The sequence below is a fragment of the Nyctereutes procyonoides genome, unplaced genomic scaffold, assembly GCF_905146905.1.
Source record: "Nyctereutes procyonoides isolate TBG_1078 unplaced genomic scaffold, NYPRO_anot_genome, whole genome shotgun sequence".
Lineage (NCBI taxonomy): Eukaryota > Metazoa > Chordata > Mammalia > Carnivora > Canidae > Nyctereutes > Nyctereutes procyonoides.
Genome location: NW_026575034.1, coordinates 6,394,700 through 6,410,177, shown reverse-complemented (window position 1 = coordinate 6,410,177; position 15,478 = coordinate 6,394,700). Strand labels below are relative to the sequence as shown.

General features: G+C 36.4%; 1 protein-coding gene across 3 annotated transcripts in view; it reads left to right on the top strand.

The window, feature by feature from the left end:
• The window catches only part of GAS2 (growth arrest specific 2), a 127,208-nt gene that overhangs the window by 75,839 nt on the left and 35,891 nt on the right, over positions 1–15,478 (top strand). For 2 of the 3 annotated variants that reach the window (XM_055318102.1, XM_055318101.1), the window contains exon 7: positions 174–281. In XM_055318102.1, coding sequence (XP_055174077.1) covers positions 174–281 — 108 coding nt within the window. Of the gene's footprint in view, positions 1–173; positions 282–13,868; positions 13,923–15,478 lie in introns of all 3 variants that reach the window. The other variant, XM_055318103.1, reaches the window with a different exon arrangement.

Genomic DNA, 15,478 nt, shown 5'->3' with positions numbered 1-15,478 from the left:
TTTTACATAGTTAGGATTGAATGTGATATTTCTGTGCTCATATCATGTCCATAGTTTGATCTAGAACAAATTTAAAAGCATTAATGGTCCAGGAGCCTTTGAACCCATGGAACAAATTAATCTAAATGGAACCTGATTAAGGAAAATTGAACTTGTCTGCTCTTTTCTTTTAGGTGAAGAGAATTTCTGAAGATCCTCCTTGCAAATGCCCAAACAAATTCTGTGTGGAGAGGCTCTCTCAAGGAAGATACCGAGTGGGAGAAAAGATCCTCTTCATTAGGGTAAAGTTTTACTTTTCACTTGTTCTGTAGTGCCTTATGAGACTATTCAGGGCTTGAGTTGGGAATTACAGGGGAAATATGACCCGTCACTACGCAGGAACTTCCCTTATGCTGCTTACAGTTGGAGTTGAAGATATGAGGTATGAACATTTGTTAATATATTATACATAATTACTACTGAGGGCTAAATAAATAGAACCGTCTTTCTCTTTTTACACATATACAAACACACATGCCAAACAGATCATAGAGATCAACTGCAATGAGAAAAAGAGAAACCAAATTCCTTTTTTGTTTATGCATTTAGTTTCAAAAGAACTAGACACCTTGCCCTGTCCCCAAGGCCCCAAACCCCATAGGAAACAGAACGAGTTTTCTTCTTGGGTCTTCCATATCCCAAGTTTGGGAAATGATCATCCTGTTGCTCCTGGTAACTTTGAAATGATTTGAAAAGGCTTTTTTTCAAGAAGCTTGGGTCATGAACCAGAGTGAGAATGCAAACTCATTGCAAAGGCATGGTTAACTTGTGACTGCCATTTCTCACTTCGTTTTCTGGGTTAGAATAATGAAGCATGGATGTGTGCCAATGAATGCTCTGGTGATCTCTGTCCATTTTACAATCATTAATGTCCACTTTACTAATGAAAACTCTGACTAGACATCATGAGAAGTTTTAGGTTATTAGTGGCTCAAAGTAACATTTCATGCTTTTCACTTGTGATCCTTTTTTTGCTAATAATCAAGATAATTTGATCTCAAAATAAGTTTGTGACATTTCCTAAGGCCAAGCTTCTTCTTTTCAAACGTAAGAAAATGAAAATATAGCACTCATATAATCCTAGAAATCTGCAATTAATAAGTATTTTCTACCGTAGTCTTAGTCATTTCCTGAAGAACAGCTTATGATTCAAAGGAATTGTATTCTTTCATTTGAATAAGTTAAAATATCTTGCTTGTTAATCTGTTTGGTAGAGCAGATTGAATGTGTGCAGCAAGTACCATCAATGAAAATTCTTAACAATACTCAAAATCAATGATGAGTGTAAATTTTGTCAGTGTAAAGTTGTCTTAATTTCAACTTTTGACTGACACTTATTTATATGACAAATTTTTTAAGGCTCTACAACATGTTAGTTGAAGAAAAGTTTGACTGTAATTTGCCTTCAAAAATAATGTTGATCATTTTTTTTTTCATTTTGTTTTTTTAATCTAACTTTAGGACCATGTTTATTGATTTTTTTAAAAAAATTCCAAGTAGTAATTGCTATTTTGCTGTGGAATGACAATGAGAAAAATATAATGATATATAATGATTAGGAGTTTGAGAAAAAAATCTAGAAGAATGGCCTCATTAATATAGACAGTTGCCCTGGTATTTGCTTATTATTCTCTTGGTTTTTATTACAAAAATTATGTATGTGTTTATTTTTGCCAAGCTACCTTCTTTTGCTTTTTGTACATTAAAAAATAATAATTGTATTAAAAAATTTTGAGTTTAACTAGGTTGACCTTTCTCCGATCAACCTTTCTTGAGACTCAGACTTCTTGAGAATATTAGGCCATTGAGCCTAGAATCAAAACCTAGGGCTTCATTTATTTAATTATTGCTTTTTATAATAGAAGTGTTGACAAGCACACGATTAATAAATTAGATCCTTCTCCCTATAATGTAACCTAATATCTTTAAGCAAGAATATATATCACATATGGCTGTTTGTGTCAGGTCTTCCATATTTAGTTAATGGTCAGAGAATTTGATATCCACATTTATGAAAAATATAAATTTATATCATATTGGACATTAAGGTATTTTTTGATGTTCTGTTGTTCTGTTCAGAAGATGGTTTCCTTTTGGTGAAATCTTTTCATGTATTGTTTATAGAAGAATTGAGATTTGCTTTGCTGAAAAAAATTGCATCCAAGTCCTGAGTGAGAGCATTTGAATTTAATATCAGTTAACACAGCATAACATATTGCACACATTCAGTTTCATGCTTCTGGTGTTCCACGTGAGCTGCAATAAGAGAATTAACTGGAATATGATCATTCCCTGATTGGCCCAGCAAGTTATGGGATCACTCAGCTATGACAAGTACTGTAGAATGGTGTAGTAACGACCTGTACTAAACCCTTTCTCTTTTTACACTGTCCACAGATAATTTATACTGTTTTTTTTTTTTTTGCAACAGGTTTTACTTTAAAAGTGGCCCATTTTTTTTCAATCCTTTTAAAAGGAAACTTATCACTGCATAAATTGGAAGCTAAAACTATTTGTCAAAAAAGGAAAATATCCATTAATATGTATTCATTGAAATTCCTATCCTTCAGCTTGCTAGGGCTCCATTCCCACCCTGATGGAGTAAACTGATTTTTTAAAAGGTCCTTCTCCTTGTCTCTGTTTTCCCTAGAGGCCTTTCCCTCCCATTCTATTGAGTTTAGGAGCTGAAATTTCACATGAAGACCATCTGCACCTTTCATTACATGTTATCTCCCTATTTCTTCTTCTACGCTGAATGGACAAGCTAAAAAAGCCTTACTGATGCGTATACACTTTGGCTAGTACTTTTTGATTTGTGGCTTGAACTATAATTGTCATTCTGCACTCACTGTAAGGAGCTGACAATTATGACTCAAAAATGCTTAGAGGTATTGGTTTTCAAGTGATCACATGGTTGTTGCTGCTAATATTGTAATTTTAGTTTGCTCTGAACACCTGAATTCAAGTACTACGTACCTATAGTCAGAATCTCAAACACACAAGGGGAGTGACTGCCTCACTGTCGCTGCATCGCAGTCCTGTATTTCTTATGTTTGCGTTTTTAACATTTGCATATTTTAAAATTTGCCATATCTCTTTAGAGGATGCAAGGTGTGGCCATATTTACTACATAATATAAGTAGATGCAATTATGCATTTTTATCGTAGAAAACATACCTACAGTGAAATATACGTGGTATGTTATATTAGCGTTTATCTCCTAGTTTTCTGTCCATTCTGAGAGCAGCGGTGTGTTCATATGGCCATAATGAACCTGTCCATGCAAAGAACAATTTAGAGTCAATTAAGGCTGTTAGGACTATTGACTTAGCTCTGACTTAAAGATAACGCAATTACCAAAATGCTAACTCAGTAAAAACCATCCCTTAGGAAGTCATAAATACAAGATTCCCTTACTCTTAAAAGATTCTCATATTTTTACTCTAGATCTACTCTTTTCAACACGAGCCAGAGTTAACAAGTTCGTTGCTGACTAGCTTTCAAGGTTTGTTGACAACACCCAATCACTTTACTTATGTATGGTTTTATGATTATTATGTATCTGGACACAGTTTTTCTTTAAATATACATTCAGAGAGATACAATAACAAGTGAAAAATATAAGAATGTTTGCAGATTACAGTGAAAGAGCCCAGAAGACATTTTCTGCAGAAGATATCTTTGCTAAGCATATGTTTTATCTGTGGGTTTCTAGAAACCAGTGTGTGAATAGCTACTTTGCATCTCTGGCTATCTAATATTTACTTATATACACACGTCCATATGCTTATGTGGGCATGTTTATTTATATGCTCATGTCTCTATTTAACGGTGAGGGATTAATCTCTACCCAAATATGAAGAATCTTTTCGTACAAGAGAGAACCTCTGAGCTTTTTTACTGTGGCTTTTAGGCAAACATGCTAATAATCCCCTGCCAAAGTCAGAATGCTCGTATTTCTAACTTTTCAAAAACTATTTCTTGAAGCCAGATTTTTGCCCTACATCTTCCAGTGAGTGACACTGTTTTTGAACTGTCTGGTGGACAAGCAAGCTAAGCGCAGCGAATTTGCATCTGCACAGGGCAGATACACATTTACTCTCCTCCAAGGTATGAGTATTTCAGTTAGTTTTCAGTGACTACTGAAATTGGACAATGGTGATAACAGCTCTTCGTTGATATCTATGGTAACAGATATTTGAATCTTACCATTTAGCCATGCTATGTATATTTGAAATATAAATAGATGGATCTGAGGCTTCAAGTTGTCATTTTGAGGAGAAAAGTACCAATTTTCTATTGTTTTATTTCATTCAGTTAGTTGGTTCCTACCCAGGCTTTCGAATATCAAGTCAAGTGGCAATATAAATCTGTATAAGCTTCTAGGAAAGGTTTTCAGAAATATGTCTTAGATGCCATAAAAAAAGTACTATTTGATTTGTCAATCCCAACTCAATGATGATAATATTCTATATAAATAAGAGTAATTAAAGTGATCTCCCTGAGGCACACCTGGCTGGCTCAGTTGGTAGAGAAGGTGACTCTTGATCCATGGGGTCATGAGTTCAAGCCCATCCTGGGCACAGAGCTTAGTTTAAAAAAAAAAAAAGAAGAAAAGAAAAGAAAAATTACACTTCAAAAAAAAAAAAAATGTGATCTCCCAGAAAAGCAGCCATGGGCATAATCTGGGAACTTGTTGGAATTGCAAATTCTTGGGCCTCACCTGAGGCCCAGCCACCTGTGTATTAACAAGCCGTCCAGGTAATTCTGATGTGTGCTGAAATTTGAAATCACTAATCTAAAAGATGGGAAGAACTATATGAAGGAAGAGGTTGTTGTACCACAGCACAGTTACAAATAATTTGCATGTCTGACCCTGGAAAAATGTAACCATTCAGATGCTAGACATGATCATTTTAAAGACTTCTACGTATCATTGTGAGGAAATTAGATATAATGTTAAGTAGAAAAAGCTAGACTTTTAAATTATATTTATATGTAAAATATCTCTCTATAAAAATTATATATAATTATGATTAAGGCTTGAAGGGAAAAGAAATAATTATTGAAAAGTTTTTAATTGCCGAGGGCATGGAATTATGAGTGAGCTGTTTTTTTTTTGTTCTGCATTTATTTCTGATCATGAAATTAAAATATGAACTCTTTAAAAGAAGAAAAGCCAGCAACTTGATACAATTGCAAATCTGAAAATAAAGAGACTTCTAAAAGGTGTCAGACTAATTAGCTGACGGCTCATTTTTCTGGTCATTGGCTGAACTTCCCATGTTTTGGAAAAGGGTCAGGAGGTTTATTGGGATTGTGGTGTTATTTAGATGAGGGAGGACTTTGCATCTTGCTGTGCACTTGCAGCATATTGTTTTCTTGTATGAAGCTCTCACCTTTTCTTATCTTTCTTTACTATTTTATCTCTCCATTTTGAAAATTGACTCAAATTATTTTGGGTTCATGCTAGGAAGCAAGCAAACATCGGGATAATGTCCCTTCTCTTTGCAAACCCAATCAGTGAGCCATATACTCAATTTTCTCTCAACTTGTTATTAAACCTTTAATCCTTTTTTTGTCCCTTTCCCTTATGGCTCAATTTTTAGTGACATGCAAATGGCCTAATATGATGAACTGATCTCTGCTAATACATGAAATAAATGTAAATGGCTCTAATGAGTAGAGCATCCAGGGGGCAGGAGCTTTATACTTAGCATAGTTGCTCTAATGTCCAGGTAGTAGGACTTTCTGGCAAGAAATAGCAAGCCAGTGGGATCACATGGTGAGGCAGCTGATTTTCTGTGCTACTTGACTTGGCCACTAAGGTGCTGAATAGTCTTTTACTTAATTACAGGTTGTCACCACCCTAACATTGTACAGAGTGTGCTCCAAGGAATAATAGTTCCCGAAGGTATCCAGAGAGATTATTTGGGAAGAACAGTTATCATGCTAGAGAGTTTAAATAGGCTTCTTTAAGAACTCTTTTTTATTGAACTGACTTTATTAGCCTCTGTCTGGGCACAGGGCAGATCCCATTTTAACCTCCCATCGGGTGAGGTAGACACGTTCCCATTTTACAGATGAGGAAGCTGAAGCATAGAAGTTGAATAACTTCCCAAAGCGATAAGCTCATAAGCAGCAAAAGCAGCATTCACAGGCCTAACTCCCACTCAGTGCTCTTTACCACAGAGCAACATTGATTTCTTTATCTGAGATTATCTGGGATTTCTCGGAGGGTTGGATGTGCTCATGTGCTCATGTGATTAATTCCTAAAGCGAGATGTACTAAGGCTAAGTACATCTGAGCATAGAAATGTTCCCTCTGCTGCCATTTTTGTCCCCACAGAGCATCATCCTAAGCTAGGAGGCCATGGAAATATGCTTTGGGGAAAACATTATCCATTGAAACAGATTAAAAAAATAATTTGTAACATAGAGTTATAGTGAAAGTTTCCTACCTTTTGCCAGAATTACAACCCATCTATCTTAAAGTACTGCTAAGAAACCTTGCATTTATACCCATTTTGCCCTTCAACTTCCATTTGGAAACAATGATTCAAGGAAATGACTGGAAAATCCTTAAAAGAAAGGCAGCTAAAATGTAAAAAGTATTAAAATCATGTGAAAGGTATTATTTGTACCAGCGTTTCCCTGGGGGCTTTCTATGCATTGTCTCACTGGATTCTCTCCACCTCACAGCTGGTTTTGAAACTGCCTTATCTTTTCATTGCAGATGAAAATACAAAGTCTTAGAGAGTTTAATGTCTCGAGTAAGTAGTATGATGAACAAACTGAAGTCCCAACTGCCGAACACATTACACACTCCACTCCAGGCTGCCTCCCTGGGGCCTGTCCGTTAAATGCAGATATTTTATTCACAAGGTTAATCTTCCAAAAAGGACCTGCCCCTTTTACAGTACATTTAAGGCTCAGCACATAGTGGTGTATCCTATATCACTTTTATTTAAAAAATACTCTGAATGCAGAGGTCACTACAATTGCATAATCAGTAGTGCCTACTGCAAAGAAAGAGGTATAGCGTGTATTATGATAGTGAAAAAAATCCTAACGGTGTTTATTAGGATTAGGTGCTTACTTGTATGCCAGCCAGATGCTTTATATGGCCTATGTTGTTTAATAGGCAAATGAAGTCGAACCCTCTATATTTTAAGATATATTATCTGTCCTGGTATCTTTTTCATAGACGTTAGAATTTAATTTTTCTCTATTACCCATAGAGTCTCGTTGAATCTTCTTACTAACTGTAGATATTTTTTAAAGTAGATTAATATTATTTCAAGACATTTTTATAGCAGACCTTCACTGTTGTGTAAAACCAGATGAGGTTCCATGCTAGCAGTCTAATGGTGCAAGGTATTACCCTCCCCACCCCCACCCCCAACGTTTTGAGAATGTGACTACTTAAGGATCCTAAAGAAAAGACAATGAATAGTTTAGCTGGAAGTCAGTAGAGGAATTTGAAATCTTAGGGAGTCCACCTTCTTAATACTACTTTTGAATTAGATCGTCTCCGATCAATGGAAAGGTCAAACACCTTGTTATCAATTCTTTGTAATTTCTTATTTACCATAAGAGTTCTTCAGGTTTATACCTGCGTGGTAAAGATCAATTCGTTGTAACAAACCAAGCAGAGAGGCCCACGTGAGCTCGGTTGCTATAGCAACCCAACCTGGCAGTGTCTTCTGGGACTGGCTCTAAGGGAAGGTCCAATGATAGCGAGTGATATTACTTTCTTTTCTGCTCTTATGACACATATTGATTTACTGTGAGTTAAAAGTAGCATGGTTCAAATTGCATACCTTTCCTGGCAATGAAAAATGGGCTGTTGTGTAAAAATGCAAAGGAGTTTTAAACAAGTAGCAGGGAAAATAAAACTTTCATTTATCTTAGCGGAAACATTGCACAAACAGCCATTACTCAGCAACTGGATGTGGAAAATTCATTTTTTTGAGTAACATGAATATAAACCTTTCCTCTAATTTAGCAATTTATGGGAGCATTGATTATGATTTCAGAACTATCCAATGGCTTATATTCTTTTCTATGCAAAAAAATACGGCCACGTTTGCCTCTGACATATGTAAGGTCTCAGGCAGTGTTTATAGTGCTCTGATCCATGGTGAGAGAAGCATGGCTGTTATTAGAATGCGAATATTTCCAAATTGGGTCCCTTTCTTTGCCCAGCTGCCTCAAAACTGAACACTGATTCAGGAAAAACAAGCAATAGCATTTAAAATTAATTCAGACACTTTAATTTCATATTTTAAATTATTTTTGTGTAATAGTGTTGCTCCATTAAAGGCACTTTCATTTGTTTGTAATTTATTCATGTTCAATGAGGCTGGGTTAATAACATGGATATAATTTACACTTTGGTAACACATCTCTCAAAGGACTTTGCAAATGTTAATAAGTTCTCTTCACCTCTTTTTCCTGAGAAAGGCTTAGATCTTGGATGAATGCACAATAAATAGTGATTAACCACTGCTGTGAAAAATTTAGCTGATGGAGTACTATCTTTCTGAGATTCATCCCTTGAGTTTGAAAACCTTTAAACATGGAGAAATTCTAACTTGACTTTGTCCAAAATTGCACCCATTATGACACGTGACACCACTTTTGAAAGCAAGAAGAAAAAATGCAATTTAATATCTCTTACAAGAATGGAAAGATTCGTTAACATATTGGGACAGTTCTCTATACTCTTACTGGAGAATCCACTGCTCCTTTCATTGAACTATTGAAAAGGTTTATCAAGTATGAAGAACAATAAATACATGAGAACTCAAAAACCAAAGATCCCCTTTCCCTGCGAATTTGCCACTATTGGCCACTTAGCATTAAGAAGGTTTTTAAAAATTGCGTCTGCTTTTCAGCTGACCTGATAAGCATTTTCATTCATCTCCAACGGGATTTACCATAGATTTACCAAGGCTTTAAATTGTACAATACATGTGTGACCATATTTCACCTTGAATCACTTCCTTTTGCCACCGTACTGCATCTAAAGAAATGGACAATTTTTCCCCCCACTGGCCACAAATCAAAATTATTTGAACTTACAGAAGCATTGGAAAATCAAATGGCTTAACTGAAGAAAAGCACAGGTTCTGTGATCTGCATTGCTGTAGCCTTCCTGCCATCAAGATAAATTTGTGTGTGTGTGTGTGCCTTATATAGTGACATGTGTGTGCATATGGGTATATACACATGCATGTATGCACATGTATATGTAAGGAAAAGGCGCAATATTGAGTTGAATTAGTTCAATGATTTGGCATTTTGATTGTTAAAATGTTCTCAAGTTGATTTTTCTGTGCCTAAAATCTCTAGTCAAGGATTTTATGAAAAAAAAATAAACCTCTTATTTTGTCTGTATTTCTGTACATATACTATTTAACACTCACTGAATGTTTTCTGCATGTTAGATGCTTCTCTAAGTACTTTCCTTGGATTCTTTTTTTTTTTCCCCTTTGGATTCTTTTATTTAGCCCTCATAACTGTTTGAAATAGGCACTACTATTATCTCTGCTTTATCCGTAAGGAATCCAAGCACCAGGGAGTTAACTGCTTGCCAAAAGTCACAAAGCTTTAACAGTCAGACTTTCTTTGAATTCAACATATCTGATATCAGGGCCCTGATTTTAACTATACATTATTCATTCTGTTTCAGACCATCTAGTCATTTGGCAAGTCATGTTGTGAGTATTGCCGCTCAACTTTTCAGCATCCGTTACTAAGTGATGCTCTGACAAATGGAATTGAATAGCTAATCCCTGTTGGAGTGTCAGAAGAGTGCCCAGGAAACAAAACATCATATAAAACAATAACAGTCCCCCCCCCCCCAAAAAAAAAAAATAGAAACCAGCCAGAGTGATTTTCACATTGTTCAACGTATTCATTGATTTTCAATATATTGACCAGGTTTGAGAAGCCTCCCCAAAGCAAAAGTTTATTCTGGGAATGAGGATATTTAGAAATATTTTCAAGTTACTGTAATTATACATTACCATATTTCCATTTCCAGTTTGCTTTATGCAGTTAAGAGTAAGACCCTTAGTCTGATTATGTATGAAATGATTTCCTACACATGCTATGGTGGAGTAGGGAGTTGAAATTGTCTTTTGAACCTTTTTATACTTTTATTAAAGGATCTAAATTAGGCTTATGGTGAAGTACAACCTGAACATTTTTGGCATAGCTATTGATGTTTTTGAAAGCAAGTTCCTTAAAAATGGATGCCAAGTGACTTTTAAATGACATTTATTCTTTAATTTCTATCCTGGTACTTCACAGCGGTTGAGTACATCTTACTTTTATATGATTTGTAAAGCACATTCACCTATACATTATCTTATATTATTTTCATTACTACTCAGTGAGAAACATCAGTGTGATTGTTAATTTATACCACTTATTGATGAGGAAACTGCAGGTAATGGAGATTTAACAACTTTCCCAAGGCAATCTAGCTAGCAAATGGTTGATCCAGAGTTCAATCATATCATTTTTTTATATATTAAAATCCGTATATTTTAAGTTTCACACAATAAAATGTCCCTTTGAGTTTTTTGTTTTTTTAAATCTTAAAATGAGTGAAAACACTTAGTTGTTCACTGTGTTTTTACTTTAAGGATCACTGGCCTTATTTGCAAAGTAGACATTTCATAGTAATGAGATTGTGAAGTTTGTAAGATTTTTATCTTCCTTCCTTTTGTCATCATCCCCACAAGAACATTTCTTGGTTTATATGTACAATACTGATATAAACGAGAATAATTTTTAGTGATTAGTATCAACGAATTTTTACAAAAGGGAAAGAAATGAAACAATTATGCATAATATATCATGTTCTTGAATGATTGATGGGTCTTCTAGAAGGCAAAGAACAAACCAGTGAAATATCCGTCATTGTAAATTGTACATAATTAGGGGTCCCCGGCTGGCTGGAGCAGCTAGCTAGTAGAGCATAGAGCTTTTATTCTCAGTGTCGTAAGTTCAAGCTCCATGTGGGCGTGGAGCCTACTTGAAAATAAATAATTAAATAATTGTACATAATTATCCTGTGGGCTCAAGTACCATAACCAGGTTGTAGCGAGATGCATTAAGAGACACTTTGCAAATGTGGCCATCCTGAGTTTGTATCGAATGTAGTCAATCAAGATGATGGAATTTCGTTATGAAGGCCGACTACAATAAATTAGGATTCATTTATTTAGTGGTATCTCTTTCATAAAATCAGTCAAGTGTCTGCATGACTTGGTCGTTTTAGACTGCCTTGCATTTCTCCTCTAAACTTGGCATTTTGAATTTCAGTTGCTCAGTAAAAACATGAATTCTCAGTCCTGGACCCAGCAGGTACCATCATTACCTAACTGCCAAGCCTTTGCTTGCAAGAGCCTTTCTGATTCACATCAAATTTTAGTTCCCTGGAGTAGCATGTTCCAATTTTACTAGTATCAACATTTTCACTTGAAGCTGGGTTGTGTGTTGTTTTAGAATACATTCGGCCCAATTCCTGCCATCTTGTTACAAGCATACTAAGATCTTGAGGAAGTCCTTGTGCAGATTTGGGGGAGAACAAAGTATAAGAATTTCATTTTAATGTTGGCCTTAGGGTAGGTATATATTCAATTTGCTTTATAATAAAAATCTCGTTGTTGCCAAAAGAATCCAAATCCTGATGACTTCTTTGGCAATATTTTCCCTGTCTCCCTAAAAGAACACCAGCAAGAAATCAGTACATTATGACATTGGTCTTCTAGTTGCAGCTTTCTTTTACATTGTCATTTCTTCTACACGTTTGCTTCTCTCACCAGCTTCCAATCCTCCTGCATTACACTCACCCATTGTTCCCCTAATGCTCCTGGCTATTATAAAGAAATGCCTTCTTTTCACCCCGAGTTCTTATAATCTACTTGTGTTAGAGACAAATTTTAGGGGTCTGTAAACTCCATGGAAAAAAATGATAATTACTTGAGATAATCACCATGCAAAGGGCTTTTTCATCCTTTTTTTTTTTTTTTTAAACCAACCCATCCAATGTTAGATCCTTTCATTTTACCCTTGGTTAACAGTCTTTTTTATTCTGAATGTGCCATTTGTCATGTTTTTCTTGAAATCCAGCTTCATAGAATATGTGAGGCAGAGATAATTAAATAGTCTGTCTGAAACCTCATTTCATGGCAGGTAAAGGGCAGGGATGATTTCAAATCTGTCTTCTAACTTTGGCATCAGTCAGAAGCCCTCCAAGAGTCACATTCTAAAATGGCAACACCAAGACAAATAGTTACCTGTTAATTTGTCATCATCCACCAGTGTGTTAGCCATGATAATGTTATCCGGTCCAGTTTTTTTTTTTTTTTTTTTTTTTTTTTTTTTAATAAGCATGGTGTTTTGAAGTCCTGGGTTGACAGAAAAAATTATGGAAGCTTATATGGCACACAGAACCTTAGGAATATTGCTAATGTCTCATTGCCTGCCCACCTGATGGGACTAAGGCTAAGGTGGGCTTCAGTCATGCACAGCAAAGCACTTTGGACCCCAATGTATATGTCACCGAATTCCTTTCCCATCACAATGTCCACAAAATGCCTTTCTACCTCCTTTATGTCTGCAGCCAACATGACAAGGAACTAGGAATGTAGTGTTCTTGGAAGCAAAGGGAGGAACGTCTCACATATCAACCTTGAAAATCTTATCTATCTCCTGTATTTACTCAGTAGCTTAACAAAAAGAAATTTTCCAGTGAGCTCCGAAAGAATTCCAGAGAAACCTGAATTTTAATTGACATCTTGGCACCAAAGATTGACTAGGATCTTCCCCCAGGTGTACAGCATCCTTAAGAGCTGATGAATAACACATTGAAGTGTATCAACTAGTGGAAAGGTGAGGATGGAATATTCTAAGCCTAACAGTTCCCTCTTTGACTAATAAAAAGTTACAGCCATGATAGTATCCAGTATCCATGGGAAGGGAAACCACCGTGTCCCAAGAGTGACTTTACTTGGAACTCTGATGCTCAGGGCAGAGAATCTAGATACATCCTTCATTGCTGAGGAAAGAATTTTCGCTAAGTGACTTTTCAGGTAAGCTAGGTGTCTCCTTGTGAGTGTGTGACAATTGTGAGATCAGAATTCTACATACATTTTAAATCACAATGGAAGGAAGGGGTAGAGTAATTCGTGCATCACACAATTTCCTGAGGGCGAATATTGTGGTAGGGCCTTGAGGAAAAGCAAGAGGCCAAACAAGGAGAATGGGCACCAGCGAAGCCAGAACAAGATGGCAGGATGTTCCCTTAAAATAGGAAGTTTCATACAGAAAATAAACACTTTGTTTACTTAACCACTTTCTCTAGGATTTCATTAGATATTCTCTAGGGTGTGGCACGTTCTCATGGAATCGAGACACAGACTTGATGTCTGTTTCCCCGGCAAACTTACTTCCTTGCACAAATCTCTTGTATGAGAGCTCTGAGCAAGGAGCAGAAGACTGAAGGACACCACAAAATAGATCATTCCAGTACGTATGCTTTACAATGCCGATGGCCAGCACAGTCCACAATTGTCCGTCTGGCTGTGCTTCAGGAGTCACTTGAGTGTGGGTTATTAGGCAATAGACGTTCCCTTCACTATAGGATACGAGGAAATGCAGGAATAGTTCTTACTGCAGCTTGACAGAACCGGTGTTCTCTAATCTTGTCACAAAAGATCACAGTTTGCATTTTCAGGTGATGTTCGTGCGCCTTTCTGCAATGGAGACGAAGAGCATTTTATGAACTTCGTATCTTCTTGTTTCAGTAGGGTCTTCATGGTTGTGACTATGTCTCCACAGCCAAAGCAAAGCAGACATTTAAGGTAATTACTTAGATAATTAAGGGGAAAACCTCTCCACTTTGCTTTCACTGTGGAGCCTTGGCCTCAAATCAAACGAGGGGAGTTGGGCACCCAAACGTGAATATTGTACCTGCTTTAAAACTCAGCGAGGTGTTAAAATGCTATTTCTTCTTTGGTTTTCCCATAATACTTAGTAAAAATAGCAATGTGGGGCTTGTTGTGCATGGGTGGCAGGCAGTAACCTGGTGATTTCTGTCTTTTCTTAGTACAATTTCCCTGCTCCACCGTGTTCCTCGACTGAGCTTATTATTAGAATTCTTTGAAAGTATTAACCTGGGTTTGGCTTTTGTATGCAGCATCAGCTTAACTTTGCTTTAAAATATTTAAGATAATACACTTGTGGAATAAACATGAAACACAATATAATTCCATAATATTTCCATACTATTCCCATTGCACAAATCGCCCTTTGTGGTTGAACACATGGAAACTCGTGGACCTCTGCCAAATTTTTGTATCTGACACCACACCTAACCTCCCGACGTATCAGCAGTGCTTTAACGAACACATGTGAGTTCCCACTTTAGTACAATAAAAAGGTAAAGAGGTTGGGACTGGAATAAGGCTTGAATTTGATGCCTTGAGGTTGCCAGTGTAAACAGACATGTTGGATCATCTTTAGTTTTTAAATATCAACAGTTACGATCTAGAAAAAACAGCTTACTCAAGTGTCTATTCCACATAAACATAAAATGGCTGTTAGAAAAGCCCCATTTGGTGAATTCTCTTTTAAACCGGATGACTATATCTGGAAGCTAATTATGAGAATTATTTTAGATCTCTAAAGTATTGTTAAATGCATTTCTTGATCTGTAATTTGCCTCATTTTTCATGCACCAAGTACATGAGTGTGCGCTGTGTGCAAAGAACTCCCAGAAATCCGGAGGATACAGCTTCTCTGTTCCTTTGTAAGAATCATGCTTAACGATGTAAATAGTGGGTCATATATACTGCTAATAATTCTGAAGATGAAATATAATTTAATTGGTTGTCCATGTTAATAACTGACAAGGAAGAGAGATGGATGAGTTCCCTTAAAGTCACTTCTGAAATCTTCTCAACGAACCTGAGAATGTTACAGGACATCAGATGGGGGACCGAGCCGAGTGGCAGAAATACCAGGTGTGACTTTTTTTGGACCTGTTGCAAGACATTGCATAAGGTCTTTGTGCAGCAAGTTACTACTAAAGTAAGGGTGAAATCTGGATTGGTTGTGCTAACCCGGCTGTCACAGCCTTGACCCGCATCTATCACCAAAGTTGATTGAACCGCTCCTGCTGTCTGGGTGCAGTTTCCTTCATCAATATTCAGATGTCACTGAATGTGACATGTCAGAGGTTGTCCTACAGGTTTTCATCTTTTAAAAACATGAGTGACTGTGTTCTTTTCGCTGCTTAAATTGTTACAGCTCTCCTTGCTTCCCTGGGAATTTTTTTTTTTTCGAAGTTAAAAAAAAAATCCACGATGCCTCTTGAGATCACAGTAAGTTTGAAGATTTTTTTTTAAGGGGCATGTAG